The sequence below is a fragment of the Octodon degus genome, unplaced genomic scaffold, assembly GCF_000260255.1.
Source record: "Octodon degus isolate 3935 unplaced genomic scaffold, OctDeg1.0 scaffold00132, whole genome shotgun sequence".
In the NCBI taxonomy this organism is placed as follows: domain Eukaryota; kingdom Metazoa; phylum Chordata; class Mammalia; order Rodentia; family Octodontidae; genus Octodon; species Octodon degus.
Window position 1 is genome coordinate 7,568,361 of NW_004524708.1, and position 22,091 is coordinate 7,590,451.

General features: G+C 52.0%; 2 protein-coding genes across 2 annotated transcripts in view; one reads left to right on the forward strand and one right to left on the reverse strand.

Moving 5' to 3' along the window:
* The window catches only part of Antxrl (anthrax toxin receptor like), a 37,571-nt gene extending 30,820 nt beyond the window's left edge, over window positions 1–6,751 (reverse strand). The window contains exons 1-3 of the mRNA XM_023701311.1: window positions 6,528–6,751; window positions 3,539–3,610; window positions 2,284–2,355 (exon numbers count right to left, since the gene is read on the reverse strand). Of these exons, the coding sequence (XP_023557079.1) occupies window positions 2,284–2,355; window positions 3,539–3,610; window positions 6,528–6,751 (368 nt within the window). The remainder of the gene's footprint in view (window positions 1–2,283; window positions 2,356–3,538; window positions 3,611–6,527) is intronic.
* Window positions 6,752–17,119: 10,368 nt separating this feature from the next.
* LOC111812630 (anthrax toxin receptor 1-like) overlaps window positions 17,120–22,091 on the forward strand; it is an 8,785-nt gene continuing 3,813 nt past the window's right edge. Inside the window, exons 1-4 of the mRNA XM_023701312.1 lie at window positions 17,120–17,202; window positions 17,443–17,553; window positions 18,378–18,446; window positions 19,613–19,684. Of these exons, the coding sequence (XP_023557080.1) occupies window positions 17,165–17,202; window positions 17,443–17,553; window positions 18,378–18,446; window positions 19,613–19,684 (290 nt within the window). The 5' untranslated portion in view covers window positions 17,120–17,164. The remainder of the gene's footprint in view (window positions 17,203–17,442; window positions 17,554–18,377; window positions 18,447–19,612; window positions 19,685–22,091) is intronic.

The window sequence follows — 22,091 nt, forward strand, 5'->3', positions numbered from 1 at the left end:
AAAAAAAACAATGGTTGTTAAATTATATATTTTTATCATCAAAACTGTTGCTCAGATTAACAGATGCAGGTTTGCAAGATTGGACAAATAATTGAACATTAATGCTTGCTTTCAATAAACCTTAATATTTTTTAAAAAAAGAACACAGAAGCAGAAAGTTGGCATGAAATGAGAAAGTGTTCCTGAGAAGGAAACCCCCTGAATAATCCCGCCAACTTTACTTGCTCTTAGTCAGTTTATAATCGCTAATTATGGATGTTGCACAACTGGGCAATGTATTACTGGCTTCCTACAATCAGCTTTGTTTCAGAGAGCATCTCTGACCCCTGGGGTCTGACAATTTCCTTGGTTACTGCACAGGGACTCAAAGGCCACTCGAGCTGCTAACCACTGGTTCTTTGGTTGGGACTTGGGATGGGCAGGCTGAGTGGCAGCTGCATTGGCTTGGGATCTGCTGTGGGATTGGTGGAGCCCTTCTCTGGGCTTGTCTGAGTGAGGCATGAAGTGTGATCTCAGGTGCTGTATGTGATTCTTGACTCCTTCCTGTCTGGTGCTGTTCCCTGCTCTGCTTCCATCATAAGCTCCTGCTGTGGAGTGAGCCTGTCATAGGCTAAATCTCTTTAAAACCTGAACCAAATGAACCTCTACTCTAGAAGTCATGGGTCAGTATTGTGTCTAGTGGAGAAATAAAACCTGCAGATGTGTATGGGTGACTACAAGGGGATAGAAGGCGTGGCATAGTGCATCTTCATATTTTTTTTAACAGCTAGTGTCATCTGCAAAAGGCAAGCAAACAAACAACAAAACAACTAAAACTAAACAGCTCAACAAATGATGCAGAATCATCCTTTCCAGGAAAACAGAAGGTAGACCCCACCAGTGCGTCTGCATATTCCGTGCATTCCTTTGTTGCCAAAGTTCTTGAGTTGTATTCTACCCAGCTCTATGTGGACATGTCAGTCACTTCAGAAATGGCTTTTCTAAGACAAATTATTCAGGGTTAGCTCACCCTGTTGCTCTTTAGAGCTGGTTCTTCCAATTCACCTTTGGGCTGTCCCAGCAGCTCCAATATGGAATGTCTTTCTGTCCTATCACACTATGCAAAATGATGACACCAGCTGTCAGAGTAACTCAGTTTCCGAGTGGATTGATCGCCTATGGGTTTCCAAGTATGAGGCCAGGATGATCTGTGTAGGAAGTTGGCACCAGGCTCATAAAATTCAACAGATCCAGGACGAGTTCACCATGACCATAAGGTTATCCATGTTGGTCAAAAGAAGAAAAACTTTGGAATTCAACACAGTATGAGAATCCCTACATTTTAGCCCGACCCTAGCAAATCAGCACAAACCTGATGTTCACTTTGTTCTCTGAGCACGGACTGGTCTTTGTTTTATCAGTTGCTGGCTTCCTTCAGCCAAACCCCCAGTTAGGCTGACCGTCTCCACCCCATGGCCTTTACAACCTTAAAGCTTTGCTTGTTCAGGGTGTGTGCTGGAAATGTTGGCCCATTCTTCTTTCTACTGTCCCTGGGTCAAAAGATTCTGATGTCCAGTGCCACTGTCCTCAGGTCCCAGGGCCACCTGAACCCCCTCTCCCTGTGAGCTGGTTTGTCCTGCTTTACTCTGTCCCAGCTTCTCCCCAGCGTCCTGCACGGTGGCTCCCCACAACTCCAGGCTAACAACTCCCACCTCTCCTCTGTGCTCCTCCCTCTCAGGCATTGCATCGGAAACCACGTTTCGTCCTGTAGCCAGTCAGCAGCTTATGGGTCACTGATCCTTTGGGTCTCTGGGTACACTGGGGAATCTCCCCAATGCTGATTTCCTAGTCGTCCCCATTGGGTCCCACTAGGGGGAGCACGCTGCCCTACACAAAGCCTCAAGTCTGGACCCCAGCCCTTGCTCTCCCTGTCCCTGGAACTGGGTGGAAAGAGATCTGCACAGAGGCCCCACACAGGCCAGGGTGCGTATGGGAGCTTCATTTGATCTGCCAGTCCCCTGGACCCCCACATCCCACAGTCAGCCCAAGGAAGAACTCTGGTCTGCTAGAGCTTGGCAGAGATGGGGGCTTCTGGAGAGCAGGGTCTGTGGGTCGCAGTACAGCAGGGGTGTGAGGGGCCAGGCATCAGGCTGGAGGTCAGTTTGGGTCTCTAGGGGTCCCGACCAACCCACTCTGTGCATTGATGATGCCCCCACAGAGCAGGTCATGGAGCCCTCATATCCCTGCAGCTCCCTGTGGCCTGGTCCCCAGCCCTGGTGGAGTCACAGCAGCTACAGTACCTACCTGTCTGCGGTGAGCGGCATGATGACTTCAGCGTCTCGGGAAAAGACGATGAAGGACATGCGCAGGTTGGGGCTGGGAGGAAACAGGGCAGTAAGAAAACCATGCATGCAACCCCAGGACACAGCCTGGGGCATGGGTCAGTCAGGTGCTGCAGTCCATGGGGACACAGGCTCGGGAAGAGTCAGGGTGGCCTCTGCTCCACCACCCTGACACACATGCAGACATACACACTCACATGCATGCACACAAATACTCACCTACACACACATCCACACACAACCCATACACTCCCTGAACTCACAGTATACACACACACACCCAGTCCCAGACACTCATGCACATACCAGTCTCTCTCTCTCTCTCTCTCTCTCTCTCTCTCTCTCTCTCTCTCTCACACACACACACACACACTCTGAAGGAGACAGACCCTCCACACTCCTTCATGGGGCCTCCCTTCCACCTGATCTCTCTGCTGATGTCACATTTTGTAAATCTAACCACTTTTCCTCTTCCTAAAACCTCCTCTCTCCTTCCAGCTCAGGAAACCCTTGTCCCTCTGGGCACCATTCACAACTCCTCCCTTCCTGTCCCTGACCACTGCCCTTGGCCCATGACTTCTCACCCCAGCAAGGCGGCTGCAGCTTGCTTGGCTGAGCTGCCACTGCTCCTGCCCTGGTTCCCAGCTCTGTTCACCCACAGTTCCCAGGTTTTTTTTTTTTTTTTTTTTTTTTCTTGGAGTACAATGTAGACCATGTCATCCCTGCCCTTGAACCTCTCATGGCTTCCTGCTGCTCACTGCAAGAAGTTCTTGAGTCCTGCCCCTACTAGAGGTCACCTCAAGGGCTATGCAAGGGCTGCTGTGACCCTTTTCTCCATCTTTCAAGGTCAAATTCATTTCCCACACCCACAGGAAGCTGCCCAGGATGACTTCCCTCTAGGAATGCTTGCTTTCTCCTCTCACCTTCTTGGCACCTTCTCTGTCCCTTTCCTTTGACCCTGAGCACTCTGTGTCCAGGAGTCAGTGCTGAGTCCCTCATCTGCCTTTCCTGATGTCCTTCCCAGCCTGGGGGTCCTGGAGGCCAGGTGGTGTCCCTGCAGGTGGCTAGGCTCCTGGGCAGGGCAACCACACTGCTGAGATCCAGGGGCCAGTGCCCTCTGTCCCCTTTCCTGCCCAGCCAGCTGGGCTCTGTGCCCCACCCGAGGGCCCCACCAAGTCTAGTGGAGTGCAGGGATTCTGCAGGGTGGGGACGCATACTTTTTAAATCTTTCCACCAAGTCTGCCACAAATGAATAAACGTTAATCCAGTTGTTTTCCACACTGCCAGACCTGAAGACAAAGAAGATACAAGTCAGGGGAGGAGATGCTTCCTTCTCCTGGGATAGCTACTTCCCTCACCCCCTCTCTGCAGGATCCTTAACAAGCCCCTCTCAGTCCAATGCCTCTGACCACAGTTGGTCATCCTGAGGGTAACTGTTATCACAGCTACCAGTGAACCAGGGCTGGCCAACCAGGCCATCAGCTGGGATTAAGGGGCCTTCCCAACACCATGGATGGCTGGTGGCCACTCAGTATAGCTGGTCATACTACGTGAGGGCTGTAGGAGCAGGAAGTAGAGAAAGAGGCCATGATTGGAAGGATCCTAGAGTGCTTCTGATTCATAGGCTGGCTGGGTCCCCACTTGCTCTTGGGGTGACCTCCTGGCTTCCTGTGGGTGGGTAGGGACCTTGGCACTATACCACCATAAGCCTTTTGAAAGCCTGTGTTCTCCCTGCTGGATTCCTGGGTTCCAGCTCGCAGATCTGCCTTTGGGGTGGGGAGCCAGCCTGGCTTTGTCACCAGCCTATAGACCCAGGCCATGTAGGCCCAACGGGCCTTTTCCAGCAGGTACTGACAGGGCAGGGGGCTAGGCCAGCCACTGCTTCCCTGGTGCCAGCACTGTGGGCCACAGGGACAGCTGCAGCTCTTCCTCTCCCTACTCCCATCTTCTGCTCCATTTTCCCCAGTCTGTCCCTGGATGGAGAGTGAGGAGGAGGGGGAGGAGGAGGCCAGGACCTTCTGACCTCCCAGCCAGAGGGCATCATGCACATCTGCCCTTCATCCCTTGTAAAGGTCTCTGGGGACCCAGAGCTCTGCAAGTGGAGCATCATGGAGCAGAGGAGAGTGATGCCTGTTGTAGAGGGACACACGACACTCAGGGCTCCATGGGGAGTGAGTCAGAGTGCCTGCCAGGAGGCCACCCTTCTCTTCCCAAGAGTGTGGTGCCTGTAATGGGTCCCCCTGGAGATCATGCAAGCTTGTGGTGACTGTCACACACAGCAAGAGCCACCACCTCCTGCTCCTTCCTTCCACTGAGCTGCGTTTCAATCACTGTGGACACCATGAGGAAAGGAAGGCCCGGATGATTTTCAATGTATCGGGATGATTTCCCAGAGCATGCGTGCCTGGGCTACTACTGGGTGCTTCCATCCAGCTAACTCTTGCATCAGCTCATTCTCTTTTATAGTAGAGAAAACTGAGTCTTTGGCAGATTGAGAAACCCTGACAGTTCCTACCCCCAGTCTAGACCTGAACCCAGGCCTTTCTCCACACCCTGTGCAGTATTCACTGTCCTTGGCATCTCTGAGTGACACTGTGCTGTGCTGAAATGCTGCCAAACTGAGAAATGAGCCTCCCTTCAGCCACAGACGGGGGTGCGCTAGTCTCCATGGTTGGCCCTCCCGCTTGAGATGGAAAGTAGGCACAGAGGACACCTTCTCGGGCCCCAGATGCAGAGTCCAGCAGGTGGGGATGGCAAGTGGCAGGCCCAGGGTGTAGGGGAGGAAGCCTGCCGACAAGCCAGCCTCCAGGAGCCCAGCCTGGGTGCGGGACTGAGCTGCTCCCCTTCTGTCCTCGGAGAAAACCCAGAGCCCGAGCTCGGGTTCCAGCCCCAGCCAAGTGTGACTAAAGAAACCGGCCCCTCTCCCAGCCTTGAAGATACCCTGCCTGTCCTTTTGCAGAGGTGTGAGATGTGTGGGATGAGGCTGGGGGTGAGAAACGGGAGCCCTCAGCTTAGGCTCCAGAGCACTGTCCCTTGGGTTTTCCCAGATTTCCCATGTCCTTTGATCATAGGAAAAAGGAAAGCATTCTCTCCTATTTTGCTGCAGAAGGGCTTTTATTTAATTGTCCCAAACCACAAGACTTCCTCTAGCCTCTACACCACCCTTCCGAGATGAGGGCAAAGAACTTACTTCCTCACGCAGTTGGGAGGCCTATAGTGCTCACAGTGTGTGGCACACAGCAAGCACCCACTTGAAGTTCTTCCACCACCACCTCACACTGGTGCCCATAGCTGTCCCCATCCATCTCAGGGCTGGGCTGCACCCTGTGGGACTCACAGCAGGGTCCAGGGGAGCAAACAGGGTAGCAACTGAGAGGGCCCTTGGGGTCGCAGTCACTTTCTGGCAGGACAGCCTGACCAGGCGTCAGCCAACCTGGTGCTCATCTTCCCCATTCTCGATGCTCAAAAGGAGCTACTGTCCCTACTGTGCTAAATATTTGAGGGCCACCACCTGCCCAGGGCATCTGAGTCCTTGGGCTTGAAGTGAGGAGAGACTTCTCCCTCAGTGGGCAGGGGTCACCCAGGTCACAATTTTGGCTCTGGCGCTGGGGCCAGGACTTGTGTGTTCCCCACCCTCAGTGCCTACAGAGGAGGAGGACATGAGCACAGATGACCTGCAACCGGGGAAAGAGCCTAGCCCAGGAAGTCTGGAACTCAGCCTCTTCCAGGTACGTTGGCCACTAAGAACCCCACCTTGAAGCAGAACATCACACAGAGACCCCTGGGCTGCTGGGTATTAGGAGTGGGGAGGACACAATGCTGCAGGAGGAGCGCTGGGCACTAGGAAGGGTGACCTCTTGTGTCCCCAGGCCCAGCCAGCAGGAGGGGCTGAGGTGTCACCTCCCCAGCATGAAGACCCCCCTGCCTCCCTCCCTGGCAGCCCAGCTTCCACATGGTCACACTGAGTCCCAGAAACTGCGCCAGATCTGCAGAGTGGGAGGGAGAACGAGGCTTAGAGCAAAGGGCTCTGAGCAAGGATGCAACCGTGCACCCCCAGAGGCCATAGGCCATCTCTCCCCAGAGAACCCCAAAGGGGCTTGCCTGTCTGTGTGGAAGCTTCGTCCCCTGAGGCTTTGTCCTGCCTGCAGTGACCAGAAACTGCTGCTTCCTGAGGGCAGGTGGAGGCATGCCTTAGGGGACACTCACTTGTCCAGAATGAAGTAGAGGTCGAAGGCACCCCAGCAATCTCTCTCTCTCTGACTGTGGCGCCAGTGTTGCTGGGCCTCTTGGTCACGGAGATGGGAGGAGCTTCCAAGGCCCTCGTGGGGTTGTGGGCTGGGGTCTGGGAGGCTCTCTGCACTGAGGAGAGGCAGGGGTAGAAGCAGCAGGAGCAGGAGGCAGAGCACAGAGAAGGGCACACCAGGCCCCATTTCCTTGGCCGTCCCTGTGACCCCCCTGCTCATGGGACCCTGTGCCAGGACCCAGGTAGGGCAAACACCAACCACCCTGAGCCTCTTGCTTGGCCACCTTGCCCGTGTCCAGGGACTGTGGCCCCTGGAGCCCTGGCACCAATGTCAGTATGTCTACACCAGTTCCCTCTCAGAGCACAGGGACTGGGCTTCCTGCTACTAGCTGTCCCTGAGGCCCTTCCCCCACCCCAGGGCACAATACCTTGGGGTTATGACTGACAGGAAGGTTGACATGGTGACTTTGTGACCTGCAGCTCTGCCCAGGGACATGCATGTTGACAGCACCAGTTGAGGGACACAGGGGCTCTGGAGCGGTTATGGGATGATCCTTCCCTGCCTCTCTCCCCTGCCTCTCTCCCCAGCCCTCATGAGCAGTTCTCAGGGGGCCTCCTAAGGAACCAGGCGTGCTGCTAACTGATAGAATGCAGCAGTTCCGGCTGAGGTCAGGATGTCACCAAGGGTGGGGAGCTCCAGGACTGGGAGGCGGGGAATGCTCTGTGGGGAGGGAGGAGGTGAATGCTCTGCGGGAGGAGGTGGCTGGATGAGGCAGAGGTCCTGGGCTGTGAGTGGGGGAACAGTCCTTCATCCCTGTCCTGGAGTAGGCCACCCAAGCTCAGTGACCTGAAACAAGCACTGTGTTATTGTGCCTCAGGGTAGCCAGACATCAGGAGGGCAGAGGGAGGAGGCCCCAGGATGGGGTGCTCCAGGAAGCTTGGAGTGGGGGTGTCACTTAGGGGGCTGGGTGTGGAATTCTCTGGAGGCTTCCTCACCCTGGCTTGTAGCACAGAGCAGACTGTGGGACCTAAAGCTGGGCTCTACTGGGATTGTTCATGAAGACCCTGCACTTGACCTTTCCAGGTGACTCAGGCTTCCTCAGCATATAGTGGTATCAGGGGAGGGGAGCTGACAGTTTTTCACAGTGGCTCCGAGCCTCAGGAGAGAGTATTTGCAGTGATAATGCAGAAGTCCTTTGTGACATCAGCTCAGAAGTCACACTGTGTCACTTCTACTGTGCTGGGTGGGTCAGAGCTGCAAGGCAGCCCAGGTTCTAAGGGAAGACACAGGCCTAGTTCTCAGAGGCATAGCCTGGGCTTAGCCTTGTGACCCCTGCAGGCCAGCACTTGAGCTGTGGGGACTCGGTATAGACTGCATCCGAAGGGACTGAGGAGCATCAGACTGAAGGGAGTGGTTCCTTGGAAATACTTGACCAGTTTTATTTTCCTTGGTTGTATATGTATATGTACAGAAGTGCTTTATGATGACAAATTTTTTCCTAACAAGACTAAAATGGATCTTAGTTTATGCAACCTGGTATATCCCTGTGGTACACAGCTTTGGGTCTGTGGGACTTTCCTTTAGGAACTGTCTTTAATAGGATGTCTTGAACTGTAGGAGACACTTTTAGGTCCTTGTCTCAGTCCAAGAAGCCAATATTTATAATCCCAAAGTTACATTATTGGAATCCCATCAAATTGATTCCAATCTACCACTTACAATGCAACCCACGGCGAAAATAAAGACACTAAATTATATCTTCAATCATCGGGGAGTCAAGGGGCTCTAAGTCCAGCCATGAAGATGGCTTTCTGGAGCCAAGAGAGCGACGCAGGGCCTCACCCGATTTTATTCAGTGGGGGAGTGCCTTGAGGATTGACTGAGAATTGTGGGAAAGAGACTACTATGAGCTGAGCTAGGTGTGCGGCCTAAATTTACCTCTGCGATATGCAGAGAGGATATGCAGAGAGAATAATCTGCATTATATAGTACCTAATGTTTTGGTAAGTCTGGTGCTTCAGCTTTGGTGTAGCCTTTCAAGCCCCAGGATGTCATGGCCTCTGTCTTGAGGCTGATCCCAGCTAGCATTAGCTCTACTGTCCTGTCTCAACAGGCTCACATTAAGGAGCAGTGGGTTTAGGTTACCAGGGAAACATGCACGCCACCTTCAAAGACTATCACCAGCACCTCAGCTAGACCAGTACACATTTTTTTTTGCAGAACCGGGGATTGAACTCAGCCCCTTGCGCTTGCCAGGGAAGCGCTTATTCCACTGAGCCATCTCCCCGGGCCCTAGACCAGTACACGTTGCTTAAGGCCAATTGAAGGATAAACGGAAGTCCTAGCCAGCTCTGCACATAACAATACAAGGAAATAGGGTCAGGCTCAGTCAAGATGGAGACAGTCACTCTTCTTTCAAGGAGAGCTGCTCAGGTGGTCCTCCACATCGAACAACCATCCTTTAGCATAGATGCAATCCAGGGTCATCCTGTAACACCCACTTCACATCTCTCATCTCACAGCATGTGGTACTGTCATTGTCATAGCTTTGTATTTTCTTTTGGTGATTGAATGTCTGTGTACTGTAGCCTGAATTTGCCTCTTCCTAGCTCCTGATAGGACTGGCCATGACCTGGGTCATTTCTCTTTCTTCCTTTGTGAGGAGCTATTTGACCATGTGGTCCTGTTCTGGCAGCAGTCTTATCTCTTCACTAACCTTGTGTATTTTGGCTACTAATCCTTTTTTGATTGTTGTGAATACTTTCCAGTGTGAGTCTTATTCCTTTGTTTTGCTGTTTTTCTGTAAACACAAGCCTCACTCTTAGTATAGAACATGGTTTGGATCAGTACCCCACAGAGGCCTGTGAGCTACAGGTCTGATCCCCAGTGTGGCAGTGTGGGGAGAAGGTGGTCTAGGGGGTGTGACCTTGTGGGAGGTCTTTAGGTCACTGGGGACAGGTCCTTGGGGAAGCCTGTGGGACACTTATCTCTTCCATGTTTTCTCCTGACTCCTGGTACCAGTTGTCTCACCAGATACCAGTATAGTGTACCCCCTTTTCCAAACACCCAAAGAGAGTGTGGTCACCTGGTCTTGAGTGAGAACTTCCAGAACCAAGAGGCACAATAAAAATTTTGCTTTTGTAAGTTAGCTGCCTTGAGTATTTTGTTACAGTTAACAAGTAGTGACTGATGCACAGGTGAGTTGCCCCTTTGCCGCCCTTGGCCCATTCCATCCTGTGGTGGTGGTGATACTTGGGCACTTTCTAATTTTCAGTGGTCATGAGAGTTGCCCTAATCTCATTCAAGGCTACCATTTTAGAACTCATGAAGGTGGGACCCGGCAGAGGTAGATGGCAGAGGAACTGTGGAGGCAAAGGCCTGAGATCCTTCTGTGTCTTGTAAGAGACAGCTCCACTGTTGCTGGGCTCAGGCCCAGACGAAGGCCCCAAAGCTGCTGAGTCCTTGGGTGGTGCAGGCTGGAGGAGCGCTTGTGGATGCACCATCAGGTCAGCACTGCTGCCCTTGCCAGTGCCCGCAGGGCCCAAGAGGGAGAAGTCAAGGCTCCCTGGGAGGACAGAGAGCAACTATGCCTTGGTCTCCCAACAGCAGAGGACTGAACAAGAAGGTCCCTAGCTGTCCTGCAGGTTGCAGAATCTGGACTGGGCCGAGTCAGCTGTAGGTAGAGGCTGGGCTCTGCAGAACTGAGTTCCTGGGGAGGCTCTAACTCCACTAATAGAGAGGTAGATGTGCTTGGTCCTGGGCATGGGAGACCACAGCACAGTTGCTCTCTGTCCCAGGGAGCCTTGGGCTGCCTCTCTGCCTGGCTTAGCTTCCCAACATCAAGGGTGGAAGGGCCCTGGGGTGGGAGGTGCGAGGACTTCATACGGGGACAGGAGCAGCTCTAGAAGCTGAGGCCTGGCCAATCCTGGTGCTGCTGTGCTAGGGTTAGAGCTACACGCCTGTGCCTTTCCTTCCCCCAGAGGCTGATGGAGAGCCAGGTGAGAAAGTTATCTGTCTGTCAGAGCCACGTTGCTTCTCCTTCTCTTCTACCACCCCACTACTTCCCCTACCCCCTCATCTCCTCAGGTATCTGCTCACAAGAACTTTGTTTTTGATTCCTTTCTTTCTGAGTTGACTTCGATTCTGTATCACCCTCCCTCCCCTCCTTTCCTTATTTTTGGCCAGGGCTCCTGCAGGGTGCTAGAGAAAGAACTACTTGGAACCACCAGCAGCCTCAGATCCTGTGGGCTCACTCAGTGTCTTTGTCTCATTTCACCCCATAGCAGCACTGGGGTGCACATAATTCTCATCCTAGTACAAAAGAAACTAAGCTCAGAGAGCTTTACAGCTTTCTCAGATCATTGCTCAGGAGCAGTGGGTCAGGAACAAGACCCCAAGATGTAGACTGTAAGCTCATGTCCTTCCGAGGTCCATGAGGGCACCAGGCATCCCAGGTGACTCAAGAACTAGAACACAGTAGGAAGCTTGGATTTCCTGTCTCAACTTCACCTTAAACATATGCAGATGCCCTCCCTTTGCCCCTCATTGCCCTTGTCCTGCTTACTTTCCATGTCCACCTAAGTAATTTACTATTGGGAGTGGGTGAAGCAGGAAATTGGTGCTATGTGTGAGGGTGGGACAGAACCAGAATACCTAAAGCAGTCAAGTTACCTCAGTTTTGAGAATAGCATCCTGCCTAGACGTTTGAGTCATTAGTTGCTAGGCAACTTTGGGTCTTGTGATACTAACTTTACAAGTGTATAAATAAATGCTCCTACTATTGTTGTTAGGTCCTCTTGCCCATCAGGTAAGAGGACTCCACCTGACAAAACTCTTGTCTCTTATTATTATTTTTTTTAATGTTTTCGATTTCCCATCATTTTAAAATTTTTATTTTTTTAATTTTTAAAATTTTATTGAGAAACAATGAGACAGTTTCAGAACCGATTAATAAAACAGTTTCAATAATTAATACATTGCATGTTGTTGTCTTTGTAGTGGCTATTCATAGTACAAGATGCAGACATGATATCCTGTCCAAACATCCTGTAACTCAGTTGTGTCCCAAATTTTCTGACTCCTGGAACAGAGTATCCCTTTTGCTCTAATCCAGAGAAAAGAGAGTTTCAGACTAAGGGGTAGCTCAGAATCCCCTGGGGGTGGTGGATGGGCACAGGAGATTGGGTTCTCACTGAAGCTCATCAACAGAAAGTGGTTAAGGGAGTCACTTGACAACCCCTTCCAAGAGGACTCTAGGGCACCTATATCTTAATTCCTTTATACAGGAAGAGCTTAGGAAGACAATCAAGTGGGCAACTGTGGCTTGTGAGTTGTGCCTTAGCAATAAACCTCAGTCCCATCCCACTCCTCCTTCTCTAGTTTATGCCGACACTGAGGAACATACCCAGGGAAAGACTGACAGATTTTACTTACAGGATGTAAAGCTAGATTGCTCATATTTCCTAGTATTTTTGACACCTTTTAAGGGAGGGTTGAGACTTTTTCCACTTTTAGAGAACAAGCAGCTGGTGCGTCTTAGTGGCTATTAAAAGAGATGGTCCTGAGATTTGCACTCCCCACGTCACTCCACTGCAGCCAAGGTCCCTCCGGGACTGACAGCTAGCTTAGGCCTTGAGTGTTCATTCCGTACCTTGTAGCACCCATAGTCTTCACAGCAAGTTGATTCAATGAACTACAAGCTTAGAAGAACCTTAGCTAGACTCTGCCTAGAAGCCCAAGGATCGTGGATTAGGACTCTCCCTACTTCTCTAGGCAGTGAGGATGCCTAGTACAGCACTGAAGTTGATTCCCTTTGAAATGACCTGTGCCAGGCTGCTGCTTATTCATGATCATTTATGAGGCAGGGAACTCAACCAGACTTGAAAGTATATAATTAATTTCAGTCAGGTCTGGAAGATAGCGCAGGAGTATGAGAATATGTTGGCGTCACTCGCAGAAGCAGTGTTGACCTTGTTTCTGATTCACCAGGGGATGGGGAGGGAAGACCAGCTCTTCCTCAGGAACTGGGAAGGTAGCCTTTCTTCTCTCTTGCTGGGTTTAACCTACCGTTAATATGGGAAATAATTCAGCTTGCTCTGGGCTGAGCTACCACTGTGGGCAGCGGTGTCCCGCTGAGCACCATACAGCCCCCCTGCCCCCCTCACCTTTCCCTTAAGATTTCTGTGCATTTCGCAGAATGCCTGGGCCTCTGGGCCTGGCTCAGAGCGCAGCCTGTGGGTGGCACAGCACCTTCTTGTTTCTCTCACAGACTCCAGTCCCTGTCCCACCCAGCAGGGGCACTGAGTGGTTTGGCATCTGGGCTGAGTACCTGGCTGCAGCTGTTCCCCGTCTGCTTCTCCCTCAAGCTTTATGCGTTTCACCAAAGGGAGCAGTGCCTGGGCGGGGAGCAGCAGCGGAGCAGCTAGCTTGCCCTCTTCTGTATTTCACGGTTCACTGTCACATTGCAGCTGCATTCCAGGGTCAGTGGCCTACGGAGAGTGACCTTGGAAGCCTCTGGGAGCTGTCCGTGGGGGCTGATTTCTCTGTGTGATCTTGATCTGGAGGGGCAAGCTTCAGTGATTAACACAGATATTTGCACACTGCTTCCCCTCCATAACCCACACAAAATATTTATTTCCACGGTCACAGTTATTGCTCCAAAGTGTCTGTCCCAGCAGTAAAAATCTGATTTAATGTTTGCACATCAATCTCATCGGCAAGAATTTACAAATTTCCTGTGATTTCCATTCACACCTACAGGCCTTGAGTCCTCAGGCCTGGCCTCTGGTTTTCTTCCCAAGCCCTTCTCTACCCCCCACCCCTACTCTCCCCAACCTGACACCTCACAGCCTGTCTAAAAGATAGGTACAGGCAGCATTGAGCCCTAGATGGTCCTGCCAGGACGATGTAGCTTCTTGCTATGCTGTCTATGCCTGGTAAAGCATATTTTTAAAGTATCTTTTGATATTTAAAAAATCGATTTAGTCCATGCTTCATTTCCAAAGCCAGGTATTTTCTTTCTCCTCATCCCGAGAACTCAGACACTTACAATTTGATCATTTGTGCAGTTTTTCTCATGATGGACCCTGAACAGGCCACATGTATAGATCTGAAAATAATCTGCTGGAGAAAGAGTCTGAGGCCAAGGCATACTTCTTTACTCCAGGGCCCCACCTAAGCCCTGGAGAAAAACAAGGTAGCATGCAGGAAGAATGGAAGATTCAGTGGGAGGAAGGAAGGAAGAAAGGAAGGGAGGGAGGGAGGGAGGGAGGGAGGCAAAAAAAAAAAAAAGGCAGCTTCATGTGAAAAAAAATCAAAGACCTTATGTTTGTGCACAGAAAAGAAGCAAGGGAAGGTAGAAAAGGAAGGGAATGGCAGCTGGGAGACAGGCAGTGTGGGGAGGTGACAGCGCCTGCCATCCTCACCCTCCCTCAGCTCTGCCTGGCAGGACAGGAGGGTACACCTCTCTGGCTCTCCATCAGCCTCAGCGAGGAGACAGTGCAAGGCGCACAACTCTCACTTTGGCCCAAGAGCATGCAGGGTGGCCAGGTCGTGGCTTCTGGGGCTCTCGCAACTCTGGAAAAGTCTGAGACTGCAACGCACAGACAGAGCCTGCGTCCTTTGCAGCAGGCTGACGGCTGGGCTGAGCAGGAACAGCAGGGCCTGCGGCCAGGAAACCCTGTGTTCAGGGTCAAGTCTACATATCGCTCTCACTGGGCAGCAGCTGTGTGGCCTAACTGCAGGGACCTCAGCTTTCTGCCTCCAGGTGGCCCTGCCAATGGCATGCACTAGTTCCTGCAGGGCCACTGGGGTTGCTCTGTTTTAGACCACAGCTCTTGGGGGCCATGGTTGCATTCATCACTGCTCTCTTGCCCAAAGCACTCTGACTCTTTCTCTCCTGGACCCTGGCCACAGTAGTACTGTAGCCGAGTGCTGTGTTCTCACCTGAGCCTCCCGCCTGTACCCCCAGGCGGATGGTCCAAGGCCTCAGCTGCCCCAGAACTCCCTGAGCACAGAAAGGCTCTCAGGCCTTGCCTAGAACTGTCCCTGCTGCCCTCCATCTTTTCTCAGGTCCCCTTGGCTGAGGAATGCCAGCTCTGCGTCAGATAGGGCAAATTCTAGGACTTATGAGAACTGGGCAGTAAACTGGGATGGGATTCAGGTGAAAAGGGGCAATTCAATTGTGCGTAAATCACTCTCTTGTTACTACAACAAAATATCTGAAGCAATTAGAAAGACTAATGTCTCATTAGGTTTTAGAAGTTAGGATAAGCCAGCCCCATCTCTTTGGGCCTCTGGAAAGAGTGGGACACCATGCCAATGTTGGCTGGGGTGGCTGACACCAGGAGCCAGGAGGAATAGAGGAAGAGATGGGTGCAGGTGTCCCACAATCCTCTCCAAGGGTCTGTCCCCACAGACTTGAAGAACCTCCACCAAGCCCCACCTCCTAGACCAGCGATGGCGAATCATTTAGGGTTTTCAGTGAGAATGAACAGCCAGCTTGGTAAGTGTGCCCTAAATTCACCACCACCATCCTAGACAGTCTACCTCCCCACAGTACTATTCTGGGGACCTGGGCCCAAGCCCCTGAGTCACAGACCTTTGCGGATACTTATTCAAATGAGCACTCTGCACTAAAGTAAGACTTATATTTTCTAAGAAGCCAACACAATGAAGAAACAAAGATCAAACTTGGAAGAAGGTATTTGCAACAGGTGAGAAAAAAAATGGTTCATAACTAAAATGCATAAGGTTAATGAGCAAATGTAAAACAAGATAAATGTCTTAGTCACTTTCTTTCATTAGGCCAACTTAAAGGAGTTCATCTGGCTCACATGTGTCGTCCATGGGAGGCTGGCTTCAAGGCACGAGGGTGGGGTGTGGCACAGAAGGAAGCTGCTCATGTCATAGACTCCAGCAAGGAGAGAGAAGAGAGGGCTGGGAATATACATCTTGCCACCTCCCACCTTCAGTGACCTGCCTCTTCTGGCCAGACCCACTTGCTGGTAGCAATTTAGCACCCCTGTCACCAGTCACCTTCCCTAACCCTATCTGTGAGAGTGTCAGGCCCTTGGGGACATCCTTGATCTAAACCATTACAATAAGCATTTCAATCAGAGGACCACCCAGCACAAAGAGCTCTTCACAAGAGGAGAAAATAGGGTGATCATTCTCTTGAGCAGCCCCATCAGGAACTAGGAAGAGGCAGATTAAGGCCACAGTCGCATGTCCAGTCACTGGGTGGGGGTGGGGGGGGACAAAGCTACAATAATAAAAGTCATGCAGCCTGTGCAATGTGAGATCCCACTGTGTAGTAGTGGGGCATATTGGGTTGTATCTACCCCTAAAGGACCACTATTCAAGATATTCTGTTATATTAAAGACAATTGCAAAAGAAAAACAATTCTACAAATTCAAGCTGGATATCACCTGCAAATTTTCTAGCATATATTGAGATTCCTTTTGAACTTCTTAGGGAAAGGTTTTTTGTCATAAAGCACGTCTATCCACATAAAACTGAGGAAAGTAAAACTGATACTTCTATGAATGTCTTAATCCTTTCGAAGGCATTATCTGCCCCGAGGCCCAGCTCCACATTCCCTGGATGCATCCTGAACATTGGCCTACAGCAGGTCACAGAAGGCTGAGTGCAGTCCCCTCCTCCAAGAGCCAGGTCCTCATCCTCCCTCTGAACATGGGCAGGGTGATGACTGCTCTGATCCTGCAGTGGAAGTGACACAGTGTGACTTCTGAGCTGATGTCATAAAGAGCTGTTCAACTTCTACTTTGTCTTTTCAAATGTCTTTTCTTGGGGTTCCGAGTCACATTAATAAGTGGCCACCACCCCTGACACTACCAAGCTGAAAAATCCTGAGTCACCTGGAGAGGTCAGGTGCAGCGTCTGCATGAACAGTCCCTGTGGAGCCCAGCTTTGGGGTCCCCAGCCTGGGCGTCACACACCAAGGTGAGGAAGCCTCTGGAGAACTGCATGGAACCCAGCCATCCAAGTCACATCCTGCTCCCTGGCCTTCTTGGGGTGCTCATCACAGGGCCTCAGCACTTGGTCTGGTCATGGAGCCTGGAACACAATAAAATAGTTTTTGCTTCAGGTCTCTGTGGTTGGAAGTCCTATAATGAGGTAGGGACAAGGGTACCATGTGGAGCCTTGTCACAGGGCATAATCTTCACCTCACCCAGTTCAGCAACTGCCTGGCCAGGATCAGAATGGACACAGTGCCTCACATGTCCAACTCTGCCTCCAAATTCCTGAAGCCCCTACCCCCACTCACCCATGGTGACATCCTGATTTCAGCCAGCACTGCTGCTGTCTCTGGGTTTCAGCACCACTGGTTCCTTAGGTGACCCCTTGACAAACACCCATGAAGGCTGGGAAGAGGGAGAAAGAGGCCTCGTCTCACCTTCCCCAGAGACCCTATGAGCCCCCTCTCACCTGATGCTGTCAACATGCAGGTCCCTGGACAGAGGTTCAGGTCACAAAGTCACCATGTCAACCTTCCTGTCCGTCATAACCCCAGGGTATTCTGCTAGAGGTGGGGGAAGGGCTGAGCACCCAGAGCGACTGTCCTCAGATCCTGTGCTATGTGCAGGGGCCTGTTGGGGGGCTGCAGTGGACACTGGTGAGAAGGTTCAGAAGGAGGCCAAGAAGCAGGCCTCTGGGTTCTAGGACAGGGTCAGTAGTGCAACAGCGCACATGGGACAGCTGGGAGAATGGAGGAGTGCTGTCCCCGCGTGCCAGACTCTTCACTGTTCCTGTTGCTCCTGCTGCTGCTCCTTGTACCACTCTTTAGAGCTTGGAGCTTCATCTACCCCAGTGCAGGCTCGGGGCCCTTTCACCCCTCTTACTTGAATTCTTCCAGTAATTCCCAGTCTCCCCACCACCGTGAGCGTAGGAATATCTGGACCCCAGAGGATGAAGATGTGCTGCAGTACTGTGATGGAGTCTTTGACATCTACTTCGTCTTTGACGCGTGAGTAGCCCTCTTGCCTTGGCCCTGTGTGTGCCTGGGATGTGAGCCTCTGCCAGAAGGCAAATGGGCCAGTGTGGGGTGAGCTGAGAACTCAGCCTCTGCGTCCCCTGAATCCTGAAGTGGGAGGGTCCAGCAAGGGCCACTTCTAGCAGAGCAAGCAGAGCTGGGAGCTGCTGATCATCCATCAGTGGAGGAGGGGAGTGCCTGATGATTCTTTCATGTGCTCCCAGCCCTACCCTTGGATACAAGAGACTGGGAGACATTCAGATTCTAGTCCACAGACACCCTGTGGTTGGATCTTGGATGATTTCAGAAGCTTTAAGTTTATAAATACATTTCATTTTTTTAAAATTTAATTTAATTTCATTTTGGTACCAGAAATTGAACTCAGGACCGTGTGCTTGCTAGGTAGGCACTTATGGTACATTTCGGTACACATAATGATAACATTCATCATGGGGAATTTGTGCAAGCTGGGAAAGATAAAAGGCAACTCAGGCTCAAGAAAATGCCAGAAGTCGCAGGGCCTTTGCAACCGCATTCTCCCATTTCTTGTCCACCCCATCTCTATCTAAGATGACCAATGACCAGCCCCACTGATCAGCCACCACATGTCCCTTGCGCAGGGAGGCTTCTCAATCCCAGGAGATGATCTGGCTGGTTACCTTCTGCTCCTTGCCCCAGTGACAGGCATCTCTGTGGTGACCCACAGTGTTGGGTTGGGAGCAGCTTGCTAAGTTGCTTCAGGAAGGTGGGCGAGGCAGAGGTTGTATGCATCTAATGGAAGCGCCTCATGCCCTGAGTCCTGCCACTCTTCTTTGCAGGTCAAAAACGACGTTAGACTGGGATATGCTGTGCTCATGTTGGGAAGATATGGTGGAGAAATACCTCAAGTACGCGTCCCCACCCTGCAGAATCCCTGCACTCCACCAGACTTGGTGGGTCCTCTCGGGTGGGGCACAGAGACCAGCTGCCTGCACAGGAAAGGGGACAGAATACACTGGCCCCTGGGTCTCAGCAGTGTGGCTGCCCTGCCTGGGAGCCTGGGCACCTGAGACACCCCCTGACCTCCAGGACCTCCAGGCTGGGACCTCAGGTGGAGAAGGAAGTCAGGACAGGCAGATGAGGGATTCAGTACTGACACCTGGATGGGGGCGGTTAAGGAAGGGGCAGAGAAGGTACCAGGAAGGTGAAAGGGGAAAGCAAGCATTCCTGGAAGGAAGTCATCCTGGGCAGCTTCCCAGGGGGGTGTGGGAAGTGAACTTGACCTTGAAGGATGGAGAAGAGTCAGGGTCCCAGCAATCCTCAGGGCGACCTCTAGTGGGTGGTCTGTGTAGGCTGAGGAGTGAGAGTGACTCAGGGGAGGGTTCTAGACAACCCCCCCCCCCACCAACTTGCTTGGGGCCAGTGCCACGGGATTCACTGTGCCAGGCTGAGGAGGGGCTGAGCCGCCTCCTGTGAGCCACAGGCAGCCATGGGAGACTCATGGGCAGGGAGTGACTTGGTCAGCCTTGTGCTCCAGGAAAAACCAAGCCTGGGAACTGTGGGTGAACAGGGCTGGGAACCAGGGAAGGGACAGTGGCAGCTCAGCCAGGGAAGCTGCAGCCGCCTTGCTGGGGTGAGAGGTCGTGGGCCCAGGGCAGTGGTCAGGGACAGGAAGGGAGGAGTTGTGAATGGTGCCCAGAGGGAGAGGGGTTTCCTGAGCTGGAAGGAGGGAGGAGGAACAGGGAGGAAAGAGGAAAGAGGTAGGACAGCCAGAAAGTGACTGCAGAAGACAGGCCAGGCGGAGGGAAGTGCTTGTGGAGGAGTCCAGAGGGTCTGTTTCATGTGGTCATCCTGTGTGTATGTGTGAGTGTGTGTGTGTGAATGTGGTGGGGTGTTGGAGCAAAAGCTCAACTCTCAGAGGCTACCCTGACTCTCCCTGTACCCTCATAGGCTGCAGCATCCCTCACTGAGGTCTGAGTCCACTTCTGAACCGGTTGTGGGCACAGAGGGTGGGCACAGGGAGCTTGCATCCTGGGTTGAATGTGTTGTTTCTCATAGCCTTGCTTTCTCCTAGCCCCAGAGTGCGCATGTCCTTCATTGTCTTCTCCACAAAAGCCACAGTCAAAATGTATCTCACCTCAGACAGGTAGGTACTGTAGCTACTGTGACTCCATCAGGGTGGGGGACCAGGCCATGGGAAGCTGCAGGGATCTGAGGTCCCCATGGCCTGTTCTGTGGGGAGCCAGTACACAAGGTGGGTTGGTCAGGACTCCTACAGACCCACACTGACCTCCAGCCTGATACCTGGCCCCTTGCACCCCTGCTGCACTGGGGCCCACAGACCCTGCCCTCCAGAAGCCCCCGTCTCTGCCAGGCTCTAGCAGACCAGAGTTCTTCCCTGGGCTGACTGTGAGGAGTGTGGGGTCCGGGGGCTGGTGGACCAGAGGAGGCTTCCATAGGCTCCCTGGCCTTTGTGTTGCCTCTGTGCTCAGGTCCAGAGGAGAGCAAGGGCTGGGGTCTAGGGAAGGGCTAGGGGCTTTGTGCAGGATGGTGGAGCCCCCTGGTGGGCCACAGCAGAGCAGCTCCAGTTTGATTCAGACCCCAGCTACTCTGGGTGCCACAGGTAGGCCTGAGAAGCAAGTTCTCAGGAGGAGGTGTCTCAGTGCGTCCAGAGACCCTGCCGGCTGCTAGTGAGCGCTAACTGCTGGGGTAAAGGGTAGTTTTGGGTACATTGTCTGAGGAAGAGAAGTACAGAGGTGGAGAGCTTTAGGACTTGGAAGGTTCCTGGAATTGTAGGGGAGGTGCTATGGGGGACTGGAGAGAAGCCAGGTACAGAATGAAACAGGACAGTCCAGCTCCAACCATGAGAGGGTGGGGGCTTCAAGGGCATGCACAGGTCACCCCTGGGTACAGCTGGCAGGAGGGATGGGAGGGGCTCCATGTGCACAGGGGAGGTGTGGCTCGTGTGACTGTGCCAGGGTTGGGAGAGACCTGCACAGGCACGAGGGATGGAGCAACTGTTGGGGCAGTGGAGTAAGAAGGGCATGGGGTGGGGGCTGGGCTGGGCTGGCCTGGTTGGACCTCCCTGAGAAGGGCTCCGCATGGTTTCTCCTGGGCAGGAACAGGTCCAGGGCCCTTGGAGCTGTGCCTGCAGCAGGGTCTCTGTCCCCAGAAGAAGCTGCCCTCAGAGTCCCCGCTCTGGTGGCCTTGCAGTGCAGGATCAACCTGTCACAGCTGATCAGCCTGAGCCCAGCCTCGCTTCCCGTTCTGTGCTGCCACCAGAGCCAGAGCCAGTGCTGCCTGTCCCAATTGGCCCTGCCTCTCTCTAACAGCCTCTGACAGCCACGTCCTCACCTCAGGCCTTCGGTGTCAGAGGCACTGAGGTCCTCTGCCTGCTCTGCTCAGGAAGCAGCCTGGCTCCTCCCTTTACTGACTAAGGGAGGGGCAGGTCAGGGTCTGTGCAGTGGGGCCAGTGCAGGGCAGGCTGAGCTGGCGACCTGTGGGGCCCAGGCTTCCCTGCTGGAGGACAGAGCCTCAGTCATGGCGTCCTCGGCTTCTGGTCAGCATGGTGCATGCAGGTCCCCCTGGAGCCCTGGACTCAAGCTGCAGTCCCTGGGTCCCACCCTTCCCAGAAAGTTTCCACAGGGCCCATGAGTGTGGCAAGTGTCGTTTGAAACTCTGTACACAAGGCAGAGCTTATCCATGTTGATTTCCAGGTGATTTTCTACCCTTTCAGCTAAGATGATGTGTTCAGCATTTGTGTGCTGGGGCTTTCTCTCACCTCCTGTAACTCATTAATGATGACATATCCCTGTGTATGTGTTGTGTTTTGGTCATTTTTCATCCAACTCTTTGATTCACTGATCCTTGATATTTTTAAAACCTCAATTTCATTGGTTTTCATCCTGATCTTTATAGTTTCATTCCTTCTACAAGTTCGAGTGTGGATGGTTCTTGAGCCACACCATTAGGTTTTTTAAGTGTGGGCACTCACAGCTATATACTTCTTGGAACCGCTTTCATTGTTTTCCCTTTGGGCTCCTTAGTGATGTTGGCCTTAATGTTTCCATTTAAGATTTCTTTGGGTATTTCCTGCCATGTTAGCAACTATTTTTTTTTAGAGTTCTAAAAAGCCTTCTAAATTCTCCTAGACTTTAAGGTGTAGATTGGAAAATCTGCTTTCATTCTTTTTTGTTTTACTTTAACAGTTTAAATTTTTATGTTAAGCATGTTTGCAGAACATAATAATCATATTCAAAATGGGGAATTGGTACATGCATATAACACATCTCAATGCTTTTTTTCCCTCTTCCCCTCCACTTCCCTTTAATTTTTTTCCTGCATCAAATTCATTTTTTAAAGTCTATAAAATCAGTTATTATACATACAGATTAGCAGACAGACTAACAGGCCAAGATCATATAAAACATGTAAGTTAATTATACTAAATCAAAGTACCCTTTTAGATACTTTGTCCATGCTGGATTATAATAACCATCCTCTCTCTCTCTCTCTCTCTCTCTCTCTCTCTCTCTCTCTCTCTCTCTCTCTCT